At 33.7% G+C, this 22,485-nt stretch overlaps 1 protein-coding gene across 1 annotated transcript; it reads right to left on the bottom strand.

The window, feature by feature from the left end:
• Window positions 1-2,618: 2,618 nt before the first annotated feature.
• On the bottom strand, window positions 2,619-20,076 carry LOC110660538 (histone-lysine N-methyltransferase ATXR3). The gene is given in 25 exon segments (XM_058129246.1): window positions 2,619-3,078; window positions 3,463-3,765; window positions 3,883-3,990; window positions 4,076-4,327; window positions 4,627-4,680; window positions 4,781-4,906; window positions 5,016-5,183; window positions 5,291-5,386; window positions 5,481-5,578; window positions 6,348-6,386; window positions 6,389-6,449; window positions 6,532-6,642; window positions 7,374-7,445; window positions 7,551-8,335; window positions 8,338-8,412; window positions 8,415-8,593; window positions 8,857-8,957; window positions 9,045-9,602; window positions 9,684-10,057; window positions 15,023-15,433; window positions 15,436-16,209; window positions 16,901-16,957; window positions 17,082-17,303; window positions 17,306-19,585; window positions 19,798-20,076. Coding segments are annotated over 24 exon segments (7,362 nt in total). The 5' UTR covers window positions 19,467-19,585; window positions 19,798-20,076; the 3' UTR covers window positions 2,619-2,901.
• Between the last annotated feature and the right edge of the window lie 2,409 nt (window positions 20,077-22,485).

Below are 22,485 nucleotides of genomic sequence, written 5' to 3' on the forward strand. Positions count from 1 at the left end.
TTCTTTCGCTCAATGACATGCCCAAAGCACCATGCAACATTTTCCTTGGTACAACAAGCCCCATGCTGCCACTGCATGCCATGCAACACTTGTACTAGGTCAGAAGATGCCCCATGTTGCATCCTATGCAACTTTTGATCAGCTTGCCCTTTCTTCCTTTTAACCCAATTCTTTGAATCTAGTTTCAAATTATGCTAGAGAATTTTGCAACCTTATTGCATAACTAAATTCATTAATTTAATTAATTAATTAATTAATTAATTAATTAAACTATTTAATCAATCAATTAAATTATTCAAGTCTTAATCACTTAAGTTCTATTATGTGTGACTTCTTAAGTTCATAACTAATTGGCAATGAGAAAATATTAGTGCTTTAATATCAATGGAAATCCTTCCATACGTAGAGTAAAATTCCCTTTCCACCTTTAGATCTCATAAATCATAATTGACACTTAGTATAGTGTGTCATGACTATCCAACTAGTGATTAATTAAATTCATCCCTTACTTAGAACCTTTGATTATATAAACCATGTACTAAATTCTCTCAATTACGAAGGGTAACGAATCTCATCTTGACTAAATACCTATCTTCATATACAACTAGTTGGAGCCAACACATGCTCATATAACCTATACATTGCCCAAGTATGTAAGCAGTATCATACTCAAACTACCTATATACGAGTATATCAGGTTAAAAGATGATATGCACCATTATAATCTAGATGATAATATATTGACAAGAGTAAACTCCACATATATGTCATCTATACGCCACTGGTTTAGCCCTCTTATCTTATAAGTGCCCAATGCATTTGTCTTGACATCATAATGTTAGATGACATGAGACTCACTATTCCATTTTTATTAGTATCACATACTAATCTATGGAAACAAATAGAGGTGATACTAGCCTGATACATCATATCCAATAAAATATCCTCGATCAGAACCATTATTTAGTGCATTTGTGCCAAATAGCCCAATGCTCATGGAACTTCCAACAATGAGCTAATGGGCTTGTTCAAGTAAACACAAACATTTTTAGATTAAATTAAACATTAATGCCATTTGTTAGGAAATTAGTTTTACAATACACAACACTAGGGCATACCACTAATAGATTATTGTGGCCATGGGTTTTGGTACTCAATTAATAAATAAAATAATGATTTAAATTATAAAAACTAAGGTAATAATTGCAATAATAAAGATACTTTAAAAAATAAAAAGAAAAATAAATGCATGATATAAATGGCGATAATTGTTAATTATAAAAAAAAGTTAATATCTATATGGTAAGTGCTATGTCGCAACACTACAGATAACTGCCACATAACAACTCTAAGGAAAATTATATCTCTAAGGATATATATATATATATATATATATATATATATATATTCAAATACTATAAGATACATGCATGAGCATTAAAGAAAAATTTATATCTTTCATAAATTAAAAAATTAATATAACATATTTAATCATTGATGTTTGAGATTTGGTGATCAATTAATAAATAAAATAATTATTTAAATTACAAAAATTAAGGTAATAATGGCAATAATAAAAATAATTAAAAGAAAGGTGGAAAAAAAATTAAATATCCAATATAAATAGAAATAATTATTAATTATAAAAAATTAATCTATGTATTATAAGCGTCATGTGGCAAAATCAAGGATGCAAGAAAAATTATATAAATATATACTATGAGATACATACATGAGCATTAAAGAAAAATATTAATTATATCTTTGATAAACTAAAAAAATAATATAATAAATTTAATTATTAAGACATTAAATTTTGATAATCAATTAAAAATAAAATAATCATTTAAATTATGAAAATTGGGGGTAATAATGACAATAATATATATAGTTAAGAGAAAAATAGAAATAACTATTTATTAAAAAGAAATTATTCTTTATATGGTAACCACCACATTAGTAGTGCCATATTATATCATCTGAAATAACTGTAATGTGGCGACTCTTAAAGAGAATTTTGCCTAGAGCATAACAAATTTCTCAACGGTTTAAAACTAGATAATTTCACCTTAAAACAACACTATACATACACCGGGAGCACAGCACTAGTTTATGCGGTTGAACTAGCTACTCAACATATCACAACATATGGGTGATCAAATCAGTCACTTATTACCATGTGCATTTTGATAATGTTCACCACATTTTATATTCACAGCTTCTTAATTTCTTCTTTCTGTAGTTTATGAGCTTGGCTTGCTATGCATTTATGAGCTGCTTGTTCCAATTTGCATCCTTCAATTAAATTAGATAAAGCAATTTTTATTTTTTTCTCACGGGCAACCTATTTTAATTCAAAAAATATACATAAAATTGAGATATAAATTCCAATATACGCATTATGCTTAAATCTAATAATTAAAATAAATTTATTCATTTCACTTTTTAATCACTTTTAATGATAAATTTTAAATAATCCATCTATTCTTACTAATTATTTTTCCACAAGTTTTATTTCAAGATAACTCATCTGAACTGTTTATTCCTTTCTTTGTAACCCCTTATAAAAAGTACTATCGCGAGATAAATTATAGATCATAGTTCGGCAAACGCAAGGATTACAGCACTTTGCTTCTTTTCATTTTTTCCACTTAAAGGAGGGGAGAAAAAAATGCTTTACTACCATGTAATGAATTACAAATTACAAAAGAAGAAAGAAAAACAACACTGTACACAAGAATGTGGATTGAAGCACAAAGGAATGGATGTTTTGGAATGATTACCAACTCCCACACAAAAAGGGGCAGCTGTGAATTAAAATTGAGAAATCATTCCAAAACAAGTACACAATGTGGTGTTGCCTAATAATCCTATTGCAGCTCTTCTCAAATGACAAATGCTTCACCTATCCCATGCGGCCTGGTATACGCTAGGTCTATGCTTCAACCAATGGACCATCTCCCTGTCTAGAAGAGAATTGTTCAATACAGAATCTAGCATTGGGCTGCCAATAACTTTTGGAGAACTCTTGAATGACCATATCTGGTCTTTAGGCCAAGCCTTCTGAGGGTACTTTTCCTGTAAATACGAGAGAAGCAGATAAGCAACCATACTAATCGGGGAAAAAAAAAAAAAAAAACGCTGAGTTTCAATGATGAGTTATCTTTATTGCTCATATCAAAGCTAATCTTTGACACTGCTGAATTCTAAACTCAAGACATTTAGGATATTGACAGTTCATGGCACCATGTAGTCAGTAAGGCACAACATAATCCTATTACAAAATCATTCCGCTGCTTGATTCCATGCTTGACCGTATCATGATTAGGCTAGGTTAGTACAAGTTGCTTGTTCCCAAAACACCTTTTCCTTGGTGCTTTGGCAGTTTCAGCTAAGGCAAAGAATGTCTTGTACTTTAAAATATAAAAACTACAAAGCAACACAACTGTATACGAGACTTACCATCCTTTCCAGCAAAAGCTTCAGAGTCTTTGGACCATAAATGCGTTGCTGTGATGGCTTCTGAACCTTGGCATAGAAGGAACCAATGTCAGGTAAAGACAAGCAGCCCCTACTTGCCTTAGCCAGGCTACAATCTGGTTCAGCATTAGTCTGTATATGCCAATAGATCAACTGTCCCAAACAATAATTTTCACCATATGTCTTTCGATATTCATGGATACCTGCTCCCAACTTATCAGCATACTTCGGACCCAAGTCAAGCGGACTAATGTGAACTGGTGGAGAAGTATATGTTTTGTACTCCTGCAAGAAAACATGAAGTTATTTGAACATCAAATGAACACATGGCAATGCTGACTAGAATAGTTCAGGCAGATGGTGCCAAAAAAAGTTGAGAGGACCAGTAGCAAAATGACTCACCTGAACTCTAAAGAAGCTTCTTGTGTAAGCATAAATATGGATCAAGTCAGCTGCAGCATCATTCCGGCACTTGTATGTACATGGAATATTCCGGACTTCATCCTCAACCTTCAGAGAAAAAAATCAATTTCCATAGAATTCATGTCTTACTAAAGCATAAATATGATGAATAAATTGAAGGTATGTAGGTTGCTCACCACAACAATGACTTCTGAAGTTCTTTCCGAATGTTATCACATTCTGATAAATCACGTGCATGAATCTTGGACTTGAGATCATTAAGTATGCTGGCATCCACATGAGGTGCCATGCACTGAAGAAGCTCCTCAACAAGTGATCCCTCCCCTTTCCAGAGGAAAGAAACAGTTTCCTCAGGACTTAGCCTCTCCAATGGAGGTGGAGCTTTTTTTGGGTCACCAAATACACATCTCATCACATACCTCACCTATGCACAGCATTCATACCAACAACCAGTTAATGACTTTTCCTTCATTGAAAAGATCTAGAATAAACATAGTTAATCACAAAATATCGAGAATAAAGACGGCAAAGTAATCATCATTTCACAGAGTTTGACTTCAGAAGCAGGACTATAATTGCAGGCAAAGTCTCGAGGTTGTGAAACTTTATGACATAACTTCATGATTTACAATATTAACATGGTGAGGCTCATATGTAAAAGGTGTACATCATAGCATACAGAAAGTATGTGTTTTCCCATATCAAGTTAACAACGGGACCAACCTTGTCAAGAGTTACTGCTAAATTTTGAAGCCTCTGGTTCTAAACACCTTCAGCCTGCATCATACAAAAACATGCAAGATGAGCATACAAAAAGTAACTGGAAGCATAGTCCCTCACACTTTATAATTACATCCTCAGACACAAAAGCACTTACCTGAACCTCGGCATCACTTCTTTCAACCTCAAGACAAATATCTGAGAAATATTTCCTTTTTTCTTCCAAATTGTGCCTTAGAATTTCCTCAGGAAGCTTCGTTCTCTCCAGATTTATGAACCTCACCTTCATAAGAATGGATAAGTCAGGAAAATGAAATGAATAAAAAGTAGCTCAAACAAATCTTTCAGAAAGGTTGATCACAAATATTTAAAAAATGGCAGCAAAGACACACCAGACGAGCAGAATATGCAACCACCCAATCTGGCAAACCACCAAGCAAACAACTGCCTAAACCAGCCCTCCCCAAGTCAAGATAATCTTCTTCAGATACTGAATTTAGTTCACAAGCTTGAAGCATCAAATGATGTCGATCCAGCATGGCATGCCACTCCTTCAGTACCTGATGAACAGTAATATCCAGTTACCAAAAATCACTCCAAAAATTTAAGGTGGAAAGTGCTATCAAAATCTAACAGCAGCAAAGAAAATTCCCTTGTAATCTTATACCTTCTGGAAAGCCCCTTCACCTGTCAGATTTAAGTAGCTGCCCCGACAAACTTGGCTACCACACAAACAAACAGATGCTTCATATTCTTCCTTACTCTACAATATGGGGAGAAATCATCAATTCCAACACAAGGAAATAAGAATACATTATTTTTCAAGTAAACAAGACTAACAAGCAAAAGATATGCACCTCTGTCACAGAATTGTAATCAAATGTGATCTCCTCGCCATATTGAATTTCCCGTAGAGTGTAGATTCCAATCTGGTATTGACCATCTACAGCAGTAACTCTGCATTCAAGAATTTAGAATGCTGAATGACCAAAACCTAGGAAACATTTAACTCTACTACAAGACCATCAAGTGCAGACCTTTTTCCCACCAATTGCCATTGGATCAAGAAGAAACTTCAACAAGAAAATATTTCATTCAACCAAAAAATATGTAGAAACAGATGCAGGATTTCCCATGCTTAAGAAACAATAATTTGAAGAAAAAAAAAAATCTAATATACAAATGGACAGAAATTTAATCAGATGCCAGACCTTCCTGAAAAACTAAATTCAAGCAGAAAGAAGCAAATCTTAGATCATAATCCAGACAGGCGGTGTCTCCAAATACCAAACAGCCATGACAAACAGGATTTAGACCAATGACAAACCAGGCTTGCGTGAATTAATTCTAAAAGTAGATAGGCTTCAGGGGAATAGAATGGAGACAAACAAAAAGAACAAAAGCAAACTGAAAGTTTTCTAGATGATAGAAATATGCAAATACTACCATCCAAATAAGAAATTAATTCACGCAACAAATAACACATTGCTATGCATTGTAAGTTCCCAGCAGTTAAAGCTGACTGAATTTTAACCGCTGATAGAATTATCTAATTCCTGCAAAGTAACGCCATCCATAGAACCTTTATATTTCCAATTTCTACATAGCTCCATGCATTTGTAGTGTACAAAAGGCAGGTTAATCATAATAATTTGCAAAATCTAACACTGATTTACAAATTGTTCAACATGCACTAGACAAAGTAAAAGACAAAAGAACAAAACTCACTTCTTCACAGTTAGGTCTGCAAGAGTGACAAATTGACTGGCATAGTTTGCCTTATGCATGGCATCGACAACCACCAAATCATAACCATCAGCATCACCCTGCCAGATGACAATAAATAAGGTCAAAATGTAAAGAAACAAAGTGACAAACCTATAGCAATTTAGCTCAGAAGTAAAGAACCTTTGGCCTCTCGAGATAAATGTTGTAAAATTCTGGAGCAGGATCTTTATTATCTTTTTGTAAAGATCGGATGCCATCTTGCTTCTCAAACCATTTCCAAGCAGGATAAACCTATCAAAGTTAATTTTGAAGTGGCAAAAAAGAAAGGTAGAACCTTCAGCACCTTAACACTGAAGAGAACTTTATTTTAAAACAATAAACCGGTAACAAATGTAAACACATAAATTAAACAAAGCATGGTTATCACCTTCTAACAAAATACAAATCCTACCCTCGCCAATTGACAATAGATAATAATTGCAATTCTAATACCAGCACCAGGTGTTTTATTTTAAATTTAATACTTCCCACATTAAATTTTATACCAGCATTTAGCAATTTATAAAAATAAAAATAAAAAATAAAAAATAAAAAAAAACACTTCTGACAAATGTTCCCGGTTAAAACGTCACTATGCCACTTCACTCAAAATTGCAGGATCAAGCACCAGTAAGTCCATTTGACTGCTTACTTCACCAAATACCACATATGGTCTTCTTTGAAAACATATTGTGCACAACAATAATGATCACCAGAAATTTACACCTATTGTAAGATCTTTGCACAAATTCTTGTTTGAGTTTGTTATCCATTTTCCTTTTACTTTCTATGTTTTATTTAGGGTTGGAGATGGGGGGGGTGGAAAGCAATTCATACACAGCACATTCACTTCCCTATCCTATCAGATGAGAAGTAGACAGATATTATGAACATATGACAAAATTATAAATTTTGTAAAAAATTGTTTGCTCCATGATAAATTCTTCTTAATAAGTAATTCCTTCACTACTTTGCATCCATACCTCTCCCAAGAATTCCACAACAAAATCATCTTCTCCAAAACCACCTTCTTTATTGCAAACAACACCAAGACCCTGAAAATAAAAGACAGAGAAGGAAATAGAATCAGCACATTGAAACACGGAACAGGTCAAAGAAACAGTAGTAAACCCAAGCAATATGTGGATGATGCTCAATACCTTCCTGTAAGTAACATAATTGTCATCAGGACGACCATCTATGGCCTTAAGGATGCCCCGACACATTTTCATTGTTCGCACATCACAGTCCTCCTCAGCAGTTTTTTCAATTTCTTCTACAACAGGTTGCAAAGGATACATCATTGGAGTGTTCCCAGAGCCAGTAAAGTTTCTGACTTGCTTATTCAGAGTTTGAAGGAGTATATCTTCAATAAACAAATGCTTTTCCAACAAAGACCAATCTAATTCCTCAGGCATCGAATCAAGTAAAAGATTATGGGTATAAGGATCAATCCCATAAACTTCTTGTTCTATAACTTCATCTCCAAGCCTTTTTCTAGGTTTATAGTCCTTGACTTCAGGAAGCTCCATATCCAATTCCTCAGTGCCATTTTTCTGTGCATCAAGCTTCTCGGCAAAATCATCAGGCAAAGAAACACACATCTTCCTTTGAACATCCTCTTCATCTGCTACAATAACATACTGATCTATAACTTCATATTTCCTAGTGACAGGAGGAACCAGACTTGCTTTTGTCATGCGAGCACCCCATTCACGATCATCTGATATGGAATCTAAACCCTCATCCACCATAAAGAATCCATCCCCTGTGGACTCCACACTTCGAGCTTCTGATCGGAAATCCAAGTCACTTTCTGTGTATGAGGCAGTACTTTCACTATCACTCCACCCATCTTCAGAGGACTTGTCAAATTCATCAGAAGTTTCGCTTCCTGAATCCATGGATTTTTTGTTCAATTTTGATAACCGCCTTCTGATTTCCGGTCAGATGCATATTCTCCATAATAACTGCCATTTGCATAAGCAATGCCATTACTCCTATTAGTGTTCTTCTTTCTGTGATTAACTTCTTCTTATATTTCATGGGAGTATAACCAAACCCTGAAGACAAATCATCTTTCCACAACTTCATTAGTTCATCTCTTTCATAAGAAAACTTAGAACTATCCTCCAAATGTGAGGCAAGTTTGAGAAATAATGTAATGATGTGATTCATGTCTCCAGCACCCCGATTCTTTGCTCTGCATCCAAAAATGCATAAAAGTTACAATAACGTAAATAAATTTTAGCAAATAACAATAAATGAGAAAAGTAAAAAAAAAAAGCACAAGATACAATGCATATGATCAACAAAGAAAAAGAAGAGATTGTACATAATGATTTTGCTTTTTTCTCCATTCTATTTCAATCCTACAATACACTGGCAGGAATTTGTGTTTCCAAACTTCAAAATAGAAAGAAGTGACTGTTCTTGTGTGTGTGTGGGTGTGTGTGTATAACTTACTTAATTGCATCTCTGCACATTCGACTGATATCCTCCTTGACAGACCTTAAACCATGACTGATATAATAACCATTTTTCATCCTATCTTCAATTTTTGCTACCTGATTAAGAAACGGATAAAAAGGAATAAGAACTTGAGAAAATACGTAGCACAAGATGTTTCTATAAAATTAAATCATTAACTGTACCTTGGGCACAAAAAAATCGAAGGTATTCTCCTTCATGATGTCCTTCAAACCTGAAGCAAGAAATCCCTCCATCCTCCTATAGCCACTTTCAGATTTTTTGATGGCCCATCGCCTGATACGGGCATCTCTAGATAGAATTGATGATGATCTTCTAGCATCAAACAACTTTGATCGTTTATACAGACTCCGTCGGAATAATTGATTTGCTGGATCCCTCTTATTCACACTGTTAAAATACTCTTTTAGTTCACCAAAATCGTCTGCATCACTACCCAGATCCTTTGTTCTACAAAATGTAGGAGTTTTTTCGCTGATCTGTTTAAGACTCCTTATTTTAGAATATGAATCCTCAGAGATCTCAATACCACGTGAACTACGAGTCCTGATCCAGCTCACATCAGGAAATTTAAGAGGCAACTCCTTGAATTGGCTGCAACCTCTAATATCTACAGAAGATAAAAAAGGGAAAGAGCGAAGAATATCTTCAAGCAAGCCTGAAGTAATATTTGTGCAACCCAACAGCACCATTGAATTTATCCTCTCTTTGTTATAACCACTCTGCAAACAAATAGATATGTTTACTTGGAGAAAATAAAAAACTGGCCATAGCTTCTACAGCCGAATATATTAAATACTTACCATAATGTTCCAAATGATCGAGTCAGTGCAGTTAGGACCTAAATGTGAGAGATCAACTTGTCTTGAGATATCCTTGTAAAAGCTGGCAGCAGCCCTCCAGTGCTTACAAGTAAAAGAAGCAAAGACAAGGGATTTCATGTCAGATCTCAGAAAATGAAAGACTCGTGCCAGTATATGACCATCCAATAAACCCCAGCTTCCCAACTCAGTCTCTGAGGATGCAATACTTTCTCTGCTGAAAGTAAGATCACCACACAATTCTTCAAAAGTGGTATCATCCTTTTGAATGGTTTGCAAGTCTTCATCCATTTCATAGTCATCATCACTTCCATCAAGCTGCAACCGAGCTCTTTTGCCAGCACGTGCGTCAATTTCTGCAATTAACCAGGGTCGCAAAGAAAAAGAAATAATGAATAGCAAGTGCAAGTTAAAAGAAGTATATATACATAAAAGAAATCAGAGAAGTTAAAAAGAGCACAGAGCAGGACAATATACAAAGATGACTGCCAATGATATGCCAAAAAACGAGACACTATATATTTATATATAGCCTAATCAAAGCAACAGCATTCGGGCTTCATTGTAATGGTTCAAGTAATACACAAAAAAGGAAGGAGGAAAACGTGCACATGGATGTACATTAAGTGTTATAAGTGCAATCATACACATGAAATATGGGAGGGATGAAGAGGCAGAGAGAGAAAAAAATAAAACCATAATCCTCAACTACAACTAAACTCATCTAAAACTTTAACAAAAGCCAAGGAGAGCCAGCAATTGGAAGAAAGGAAATAATGATCTCAAAAACTCATTTGACAACATACCACATAAAACTATAAACAGACTAGGAGGAGGGAGAGAGGGGTTTGAAGGCCTTTCCAGAACATGCTGCACCATGATCTCTCACCTATATAAAGACTTTAAAAGGATACTAAGGAGTCTTACATACTTACACTATTTGGAAACAAGAGGATGAAAGAAATGAAAATGGAAAGGGAAATATGAAGAATGAAATCAAAGAGGTGAAAATCAATTTCACACTTCTGTTTGGACCAAAGAGAAAAATAAAAGGAAGGAAAATAGGGAAAGATTATTTTATTAACAATAAAGATAAATTACAAAATGGTCCTTCAGCCTTTACCACGTACAAAATCATACTAGGGACGAATGGTAATATCATCTATTTTCAACCATATTCCCTCCTAAGTGGGAGGAACAATATTAGTAGGCCCAAGGGCAGAATCTCTTCCCTTCATTTTCCATCCTCTTCTTTCTTCCCTTTCCCAAAAAAGGAAAGTCGGATCTTTTCAAAAATTTCCATCCTTCCCAAACATAATGTGAAACCTAAATGAACAAACTATAACAAATATATGGATATTGATGAAATGCAAATAGCAAAGGGTAGAACATTAGGTCTTCCCTGAAAAGGAAAAATACATTGTTGTTAGAATCTCACGATTTGATTTCTCATCTTAGGGATTTGAATCTATGGGTTGAATCTCAAATTTACTTAAATCGTGATCGAATCTTACGATTCAATAGTTAATCGGGTGAATTGATATGAATCAACCCACTAAGTTGATTCTTTTTCTATTATTTACAAGTTTTGAAAGCTCTATTACACTTTACCCTGTTATTTATAAGCGAATCCTGAGTTGTATATGTAAATTACACCGTTACGCAATGACCGTTACCATGTATTTAAATCGCAGTTGCGGCCATAATCGCAGCCACGGTTGCAAGTAATAGAAACAATAATGACCGTAACATAATTGTAACAGCTTATCGCTACGCAAATTTTTTTGAAAAATTTGCAAAGTTCATGAAATTAATATATATTTAAAGATATAATTAAAACTAAAATACAAAACTATATAATAAGCATAAATATATCAAATAATGACATTTAATCTATCATTCTTGGACATCATTAATATTAATTAATTTAAAACTAAAATAACCATATAGATAGCAAAGAGCTAACCCTATAACTATGTAGATCGATCAAACTAATACTTTATATCATAAATTCAACAACAAACCTAGCATAAATATAATTTTCTTCAATGAATTAGCAAAAAAAATAAATAAATAATTCACCTTTTGAGAGAAATGAATGTGTAGAACTAGAAATTTTGTTAATAATAACTCAAGAGAGAAGAAATAAAAGATTTGTAAAAAGATAGAAAAGTTTAGATAGAAACTTGAGAGAAAGTGAGAGACATCTAAAAGCACTCAAGACTAACAAAAAACAATGAGGAATAACTGTTGCCCCTATTTGGCTTAAAATAATAAATAAGGTAATGGACCATTACCATTACTTAATGTTAATGGTAAATAACGGCCTTTACCGTTAAGTAACAGGTGCAATGGCCATTATAGAAACAAATTTTCTCATGCCTTTAAATAGCAAGTGTCATGGTAACATGAGGGCAAAAAACTTATAAAGAACTGTTGTTGTGTAATGTAATGGCCTTTATTTAAAACTATGGCCGATACCAGTGTTACGTAATGGCTGTTACCACCGTTACATAACAGCAACAGCCGTTAGTTCAATTATACATCTGCCACAAATCATACGCAAACAATATTTTTTCTTCTCTTTTCATTGATGTCTAAAAATTATAGGTTTAATATATTTATTTGATGTATTTGTGCTTACTATATAATTATGTATCTTAGTTTACTTATATCTACCAATATCTAGTCATTTTATGAACTTTACAAATTTTTTAAAAAAATTGGATAGTGGCAAGCAATTACTGTTACATTAGGCCGTTACAAGCATAATTTTAAATAAAGGGTGTTACATTACGTAACGGCCGTTATTTATAGGCTTGTGCCCTCCCGCTACTGTGACCCCCTTTATTTAAAAGCATAAGAAAATTTGTTACCATAACGGCTGTTACACCAGTTACTTAACGGTAAAGGCTATTATTTACCATTAAACAACGATAATAGTCCATTACCTCATTTATTATGTTAAGCCAAATGAGAGCAACAACTATTCCTCTTTTTTTTTTTTTAGTCTTTAAGTTTTTGAATGTTGCCTCTCACTTTCTCTCAAATTTCTACCTAAACTTTTCTAATTTTTTACAAATCTTTTACTTCTTCTCTCTTGAGTTATCATCAACAATCTTTCAAGTTCTACATATTTGTTTTCTTGCAAAAGGTGAGGTTTTTTTTTTTGGCTACTTTTTACTTATTCGTTGAAAAAAATTATATTTATGCTAGGTTTGTTGTTAAATTTACAATATGAAGCATTAGTTTGCCCGATTTACATAGTTATAGGGTTAGCTCTTTACTATCTACATACTTATTTTAGTTTTAAATTAATTAATATTATGATGCCCAAGAATGGTAACGACTTGGCGCTACGCAAAATTTTTTGAAAAATTTGCAAAATTAATAACATGATTAGATATTTTTATATAAAAAAAATTAAGATATACAACTATATAATAAGCACAAATACATCAAATAAATGTACTAAATCTATCCTTTTTAGACATCAATAAAAAAAGAAGGAAAAATATTATTTGCATGTGATTTATGGCAGATGGATAATTAAAGTAATAGCCATTACCGTTACTTAATGGTAAATAATGGCCTTTACCATTATTTAACGATGGTAATGGCTGTTACACGTATAATTCGAGATTCGCCCATAAATAATGGGGTAATGCGTAACAGAGCCTTCAAAAACCTGTAAATAACAACTTTTATGTATTTGAAACCATGATTTTTACTATGAAAAGTGCATATAAAACTTTCCCTTAACTATTTTTCTTCCACTAGCAATTCTTTTCCCTGTTTTTTACTTGTTTTTGTTAATTTATTTCTCTAATTATAGTTGTTAAATTATGACATTTTATATTAATATATTCCAAACTTTTAATTTAAGGTACTTAAAAATTTTAGTATGTAATTATTTGATCAAATTTGCAAGTTCAGTGAAAGCCAAACTGGTGATAGGGAAGGAGTTAGTTTGGATGGAGTGGTACTGTCCCAAAGTAATCACTTTAAATATCTCAGCTCAGTCCTTCAAGTAGATAGGGGATGTGAGGAGGATGTTAGTCATAGGATTAAAGCCGGATGATTGAAGTAAAGACGTGCCACGGGAGTTTTATGTAATCGCAAGATTCCTAGTAAGTTAAAAGGAAAATTTTACCATATAGCCATACGACCGGCAATGTTACATGGTAGTGAGTGTTGGACATTGAAGGAGTCGTATGCAACTAAGACAAGAGTTGCAGAGATGAGAATGTTAAGGTGGATGAGTGGCTATACTAGACTAGATAAAGTCCCTAACGAGAATATTAGAGAAAAAGTAGGAGTGTTACCAATTGAGGATATGTTGAGAGAAGGGAGATTAAGGTGGTTTGGTCATGTAAAGCGTAGACATACGGAGGCTCCAGTTAGACAAGTAGAGCACATTAGGTTAGAGGATAGAAAGAAAACAAGGGGTAGACCTAAATTGACTTAGAGAAGAGCAGTACAACATGACCTAGAAGCACTGCAAATTTCTGAGGATTTATCCCAAAATCGTTTAGAGTGGAAAAAGAGAATCCATATAGCCGACTTCAAATTTTTGAGATAAAGGCTTAGTTGAGTTGAGTTGAGTTATTTGATTAAATTTAAAAGGGAGTTCAGCATATGTACAATGATAATCGTTGTTTAAAATTCAAAAGTTCATAATTTATGATGTAAAACCACATAACATAATAAGAATACATTGTTCTATTATAAAGCATCATTCTCGTTGGCTGAATGATAATTCTATATTTATCAAAATATATCATTTTGATATATTTTTTTACTTATTATTTTAGTACATATATCATTTTTAATTAATTTTGAAATTTTTTATTGAATTGTAAGATTCGATTCTCATTTCACAAAATGAAGATTTTGATTCTCGATTTGAGAACTATGGAAAAATATATAACATGAGGATAAAATTAACTTAAGTAGTAGTTATGCACAACAAGAAGATAAGGCGGATCAGAAAACCTGGAACTTGTGAAATTGAAACCAATTTGGTGGGATTCATATATTATTTAGTCCACATTCTACACAAGATTCATTTCAGCATTTAACACTCATCTAAAAAGACGGGGTACATAGGCATGCGAAAGAGAAGTAACAAATGATGAATGGGTAGGACCAAGTTAACTTAGACATAGACAACATTTTATCCAAATACTTAGTCAATAACGTCCCCCCGGAAGGCACTCATAAGATGATAGTTAAAGGAAGATTGTTTCATACCTCATATATGAAATTACTATTACTCTTATAATTTCAAGAAGACCAGTTTTTAAGGAACTTATCCATACCTGATTTTCGATATATGTGGTTATCAATCTCCTTCTTAGGCTGTTTAGCATTGATCCATGGATCCAAAACATCATTTATGGCAGCAGCGAACTCCCGGCTCTTATAAGATTTCATTACCAATTCATGTAGCTTCCCACGGGTATAACCAATGAATTGTGGATGCAGGCTATGAAATGAAATGGAATTTGAGTTGCTTTCATTATCGGCAGCACTATGCAATTTTGAAAGAGTTGATGAAGAATCACAACATACTGCAACATTCTCTTTTTGAATTTTAACAGTGGATTCAGACGTTTCTGTGGCAGGGGTAATTGGAACCCACACTCTATCATATTTCCTGAAAGCACTGCTATATTTTTGTATAGCGCCATGATCTGCCAAGACCTGAAGCTCTAAAAATGAAGATGGCCTCGCTCATGCCCAGAACCATCAAAGTAGTACCACTCACCCAAATGTAACTGTAAGTCATCCACAGTGCGAAGACGATCTTTAGGAATGTTAATGGATGAAATTGATTTCCAAGAACCATGAGAGTCTTGATCAGTTTTGGAATGAGAATCGCCTTCTGTTATCAATTTCTTCCCATTATTAGCAGCTAAGTATGCCCGAGCAGACCTCGAAGGATACCTGTCCTTCCCTCGAGCTTTTGTGCGAGGTTCTGAAACAAATGAACCATGGTCCTTGACAACACATGCATTTATCCTGACCACTGGTAGCATAGTTCCTTTCACCCCCCTAACAATAGGAATGGGAGGCTTAGCAACAGCTAGTCTGCTGACACCACCACATTCATTCCTCTCATCTGGGCAGGAGAAAGCCCAAGGAGGCAGGTCAAGTCTTCTGCTTTGAGAAGGATAATACAGATCATCTTTTCTATGCCACCGTGGGTCCTCAGACCCTGATTTTGGCATTTGGCACAATGGAAAGCCATCATTGAGAACATGTTTCCTTCTAGAAAATCTATCCTGTACAGTGTCATCATTCCTCTTCCAGTCTCCACCCTTACATGACCATCGGCCAGAAAACCAATCAGCGGAGTCAATAAAACAGGCAGAGCCTTGGTCTTTTTCAGAGATTGCACTTGATCTCACTTCAACAGCATCCTTAGCTTTCATGTCAGAGTGCCCAGATAATTCATCATTTTCACCATGTTGGTCTGATACATAAGCCTGATTCCAAGTGAAACCTGTGCACACAAGAATACAAACTTGTCAATAGTCATGAAATAAGTATCTTGTGATGCACATAGGTGACTGCAGGAAAAAAAAAAGAGAAAAACACACTACCATTTTGTATGTATAAAGGTCTCAAATGAATCTTATTAGATCAAACACAAAAAATCATCAACAAATTGTACAACTATATTTTCTTATTCCACTGTATAGCATAGTACAACTGCATTGCCCTCATTTTGACATACTAACATTTGAAAAAATAGGCAAAAGAATATAGAATTTAAAAAGGCAATTCAAGATATCATGAAGATTAAAGAAAGCAGAAAAATGGTATGGGACACCATCTGAGGTCTTGTCCAGACTAGAGTAAGTGACAACATCACAGCAAGGCCAAAACAGCCAAACATCCTAACATATATTATCATACTAAATTTTCAGATCTAATAATGAGAAAACAATGAAAATCAATTTACAGCCCAGAAAATTAATACACCATGTCAACGACACGAAATGGCACAACATATAAAACTTGAATGTCATTTGACATCAGAACCAAAAACTGAATGCTTAATTGACTAAATTAAGGGTCCCTAACATATCTAAAAAGCAAATGTTCAGCACGTAGAAATTCCTTTTCAATCGAGAACTAACAAAAATAAAAACAATTACATTAAGTGAATGAAAAAAATATAAACATTTCACCTTCTAATTTTTCCCATCTCTCCCATGTTGCATGCTCAAATGTCATTTGCAAAACTTCTGCAAAGATGATAAAAGTCCAAAAATAGGGAAAAATATATAAGAAATCTCCCCTAGACATATATATATACCAGAACATTATTTAATGTAAGGGGGAAAATAAGAATATAATAGTTCAAAATACCTCCAATAGTCTCTAGTTCTCTGCCAGGAACAACAGTAACACCCCCCAACAGAGCTCCAACCCTTTCATCAATGTTGAGATCTTCCAAAGGTTCAGGTACACCTGAACTGTCACTATCACAGACCAGGGATTGTGGCAAAGTCATCAGCACTTCGTCACCATTCTGAATACCAGATTGCCCTATATCTCCTGTATCTGACAGTAGATTACCAGGTGCCTCCGTGGACTCACTAGCTGGGTTATAGTGTCTGACGTAATAGATAGGAAATTTGCAGTCACCAATGGTGAAACTGCATTTTCAATGGTTACCCACCTGTTGCTATCCATGTGCTTGATCAAGTGATCCGACACAAGAACTCCCTCGTCCACAAGCGTCTTAAGGTCGCATAATTTTGAAGGCCCACATTCCAGGCCAAAGTAGTCAAGGTAAAACCATTTTCCCGTGGAGGAATCAGCCACAACAGGGACATGAGGTGGTGTGTCACATATATCCATATCTTCTTCCATAGATAGTAGCTCTTCAGGAGGAGGTCCATCAACACGAGGAGATTCTTTGTTATTCATGCTCGGACTCTGGGACTGCTCTTCTTTGTGAGACGCAGAAGTGACATTTTTTTCTTCCAATCCATTGGCATCATGCACTCCATTCTTATCTTGAGATTCTTTAGCCAAGAATTGTGAATCTCTTCCCCCAGAGTCCTTCTGGCTGAGCTTATCATCATGACCTTTATTACCAAACTGAGAGTTCCGCTTCTCACTTGACCCACCTTTACGGATTGCTTCCCTGTAATTACTGGATCTATTCCGATCAAGTGGGGAACGCTCCAGAAAGTTTGGGGTTCGATCCCTGCGATCATGAAACCGGTCCTGTGAGGACCTCTCTGAATGAGTAGGGCTTCTCCTATAATCATGATGACGGCTCCTATCATATGGGGATTTATCACGTCCATATGGAGACCTCTCACGTCCATACGGGGATTTCTCACGTCCATAAGGGATCTCTCACGGCGATAAGGATCTTTCTCGAGCATACGGAGATCTTTCGCGTCGCACTGGACTCCGATCCCTGTGATCATAGTACCTGACTCGGTCACGTGGGGACCGCTCAGAAAAACCTGGACTGCGTCCATGCCTATCATAAACTACTTTGGAAGACAAAGTGGGTTCATGATGCCTGGAGGAATTTCTGTCCAATGAAGATATTCTCGAAGAAGAAGAGGAGGAAGAGTTTCTATAGAACCTATCCAAAGAGTGGCGTGAATAGTGATCTGAGTGAGCAGTGCGAGCACTATCCTCAGAAAGTTTCCTGCTTTTGGAGCTTGCATAGTCCCCATAATCCCCATAATGTTTGCGCTCATTGTTTTCTGACTCAGTGCAGTATCGCTTCAACCTGTTACCAGAAGTGTACTCTCTTCCATGATTCTTGCCATTGCTGTATTCACTCTTATATGAGCCTTCTTCATCCACAATCTTTGAACTGATTCTTATATTCCTTTCCAGGCCCCCCTCCCACCTAGAAGAACTTTTACCATGCTGAATACTCCCACTCCTGCTGAACTCTTTCCTTCTGTAAATGTCTTCACTGGAATACTTTCCAGAAGGTGGTGGAGTACGCTCTCTGCTGGTGTCGTACCTGCCACGGTATTTATTGTAACTGTAATCGTCTTTATTATGCCATCTGTCTGGAATGAACTCTCCTTTCTCAATCTCATCTCTGCCAAATTCCCCTTTTCGCCATCTGCCCGAACCCAAAACAGCCTCACCCTTCTCCATATCCCCTTTCCTCCATTTCTCACCAACAATCTCTCCCTTCTCAATTTCATTTCTCCTCGCCTTCTCTGGTGGAACAAACTCTCCGTTCTCAACTTCTGCTTTCGGTGGCCATTTTAAAGTTCCCAATTCACCCTCTTCAACCTCCTCTTTAGTAATCTGCACCTTGTTATCAACAGAACTCGAACCATTGTCAGCTTCCTTGCTAATCTTTGCCTCATATTCCTTGCTACTCTTTGCCACCACCTCTTTGCTTATCTTTGCTTCCTTCTCCTTGCTAATATTTGCTTCCTTCTCCTTGCTAAACTTTACTGCTTTCTCTGATCCCAATTCACTCTTCTCTGCCACTGTTTTCTTCACTGTAACAATCTTTTTGACCTTAATTACCTTCTTCAAAACTTTCTTGGGCTTTGAGTTGAAGCCATTGGCGGTACTGTTGCCATTGCTGTTGTTGTTGTTGCTGTTGTTGTTGCTGGTACCGGTCGTAGTGGCGGCGGTGGTGGTGTTGCCAGGTTTGCCCCCACTGCAAAGGGTTGTCGTATTTTCTTGAATTGGAAATCTCTCCATGATACTATTATGCTGCAAAGGCATGCATGCGACACCTCCATCACCCATGGAAATCCCTTCTGCAACCAAATTACTCGAAACCCTAGTTCTCCCCTCGCCCGGGGCTATCGATGCTCATACTGCGAAATTCGCTTCCACTTTCTCAACCTTTGCTCCAATTCAAAACCCTAACTTCGAAAAATCCACAAAACAGAACCAGAAATCAACACAAAACCAATGTAGGGTTTCATTAAGACGGATAAGTATGCACATTAAACCCAAAAAATAAAAATAAAAACAAAGCAAAGAACGTTAATTGGATAAGCTTGAAACCCTAGGGTTTCTATCCAGAAGAGAAAGAAGATAAATAGAAAAACAGAGAGAAAGTGAGGGAAAATACCAGGAAAATTAACGAGCTGAAATGATAGATCGACGAGAAAAGCCTTGAGAGCTGAGAATTCGTACAGAGAATTTCGCAAAACTCAGATCGATAGAGAAGAAAGGGAAAAAAAACAGCTGAAAGATAAATCTTTATTTTTTTTTCTCTCCGTTTTTTATCTTTCCTTATATATTTCTTTTGCTAAATCTTTGTATTTCTCTCGCTCGTGTTGTGTTGTTCTTGGTCCGAAGGAGGAAACCTTCTGTAATTTTTCTTTTTCCTTTTTTTTTTCTTTTTTTTTAATTTAGTTTTTACTTTCCAGTGTATATTTTTATTGATGGGGATGTACATGTCAAAGTTACAAATTTGCCCCTGGGGTCAAGGTTCATTGTATGTGGATACGTACGTAAATATGTAGATACGATTTGGTCATTGACTGTGCTCTCTCAGTGCCTCAACGGCTCAACCAGTCATTGACTCGGCTTAAAATGGGTCCAACCACGCCCGTCCTGGTGGTTAATTTGGCTGTGGGAACGGAAAATGCTTTGACATTTTCATATGTTCGATTTATGCCATGTTAAATATAAAAAATTTAATTGTCCTCTTTTTGAAAAAAAAAAACTCCAGCAAAATATCATTATTAAGAAATAGGTGCATCAATCTAATCTACTTTGATGTAATAGTTAAATGCATATTATATTAGTATGAGCTGTATTTTCTTTGCTTATAGAGCCATTATAGGAATTAATTGCTGTAAATTCTATGTAATTTAGGTAGTTTGATACTATCTTAAATTGGAGTTTATTTCTTAATTGGTTAGATCCTTTGCAAAGAATCCTGTGTGTGTTCAGATATTAGTTTTATCTAATTTATCCTTTATTATTTAGTTTCTTTATAATTATATTTTATTATTTAATTTAATCTTAAAATTTATATAAATTTAAAATTTTTAAAATTTAAAATTTAATTACCTATATAATTTTAGAGTTTATATAAATCTAAAATTTTTATTTCTACTTGTATTTAATTTTACTTAATTAAATTTTTATTATAATATAATTTAAAATAAAATTTTTAAAAATACATTCTTATTTATATTATTTATGAAAATAAGAAGATATTTTATTTATATGAATCACTTTTTTAATAAATTTCAATAGATTTAAGTCTCTTTCTTATAATTATTTATGAAAAGATATGTTAATATAATTATATTTGAATTTACGTAACAGAATAAAAAAAATAAATTAATTTTTGTCAACTAAACATATAAATTCTTTTTTTATTAATATTTTTGAAGTTTGTTTTTAATTTGATTTCTTATAAGTTTACTAATAAATATTTCATATAAAATAAGCTTATATTTTTTATTATAGATATATTTCTAAAATTCTTAATTATTGCATTAATAAATTAATTAATTCTAATTAAAATTGACTACATTTATTGAAAATAACATTGATTAAGAAATAGCAACATCAATCTATCCTAACTTGATCTAATAGCTAAATGCATATTATATTGACATGAGTTATATTTCCTTTGCTTATAGAGTCATTATCGGAGTTAATTGTCATAAATCCCATGTAATCTATGTAGCTTGATGCTAGCCTAAGTTGTATTCTATTTCTTAATTGATTAGGTCCTCCATAAAAAAATCCTGTGTGCATACAGATATTGGTTTTGCCCAATTTGCTCTTTAATATTATTTATAGTATTTATTTTTTATTATTTCATTTAATTTTTAAGTCTATATAAATTTAAAAATTTGAAGAATTAAAATTTAATAGTCTATATAATTTTAGAGTTATAAATCTAAAATTCTTATTTCTACTTGTAGTTAAATTCTAGTTAATTAAATGTTTATTATAATCTAATTTAAAATAAAATTTTATAAAAATACTTTAAAATTTTATATTATTTACAAAAATAAAAAGATATTTTATTTATATGAATCACTTTTTTAATGAATTCTAATAGATTTCTAAGTCTATCTTATATTTGAAGTTTTCTTTTAATTTAATTTCTTATAAGTTTATTAAAAAAAGTTCATATAAAATAAATTTATATATTTTTAATTATAGATATATTTCTAAATTCTTAATAAATACATTAATATATAAGTTAGCTCTAATTAAAATTAAATTTATAAAACCTATGTAAATACTAATACATTTATTGAAAATGTCATTGATGAAGAAAGAGCAACATCAATCTAACCTAACTTAATTTAATAGCTAAATGCATATTATCTTGGCATGAGTTTGTATTTCCTATGCTTATAGAGTTATCACAGGAGTAATTGTTGTAAATCCTATGTAATCTAGGTAGCTTGATACTAGCCTAAGTTAGAGTTTATTCTTAAATTGGTTAGGTCCTCCATGAAAAACCATGTGTATATTTATATAATATATAAATGTGTGAAGGGGGAGAACATTAGTTTCACCCAATTTGCCTTTCATTATTTATGGTATTTAAAATTATATTTTTTATTAATTAATTTAATTTTAAAGTTTGTATAAATTTAAAATTTTTAGAACTTAAAATTTAATTGTATATATAATTTTGGAGTTCATATAAATTTAAAATTCTTATTTCTGTATATATTTAAATTCTACTTAATTAAATATTTAGTATAATATAATTTAAAATAAAATTTTATAAAAATTCTTTTATAATTTATATTATTTACAAAAATAGGATGGTACT

The sequence above is a fragment of the Hevea brasiliensis genome, chromosome 10, assembly GCF_030052815.1.
Source record: "Hevea brasiliensis isolate MT/VB/25A 57/8 chromosome 10, ASM3005281v1, whole genome shotgun sequence".
In the NCBI taxonomy this organism is placed as follows: domain Eukaryota; kingdom Viridiplantae; phylum Streptophyta; class Magnoliopsida; order Malpighiales; family Euphorbiaceae; genus Hevea; species Hevea brasiliensis.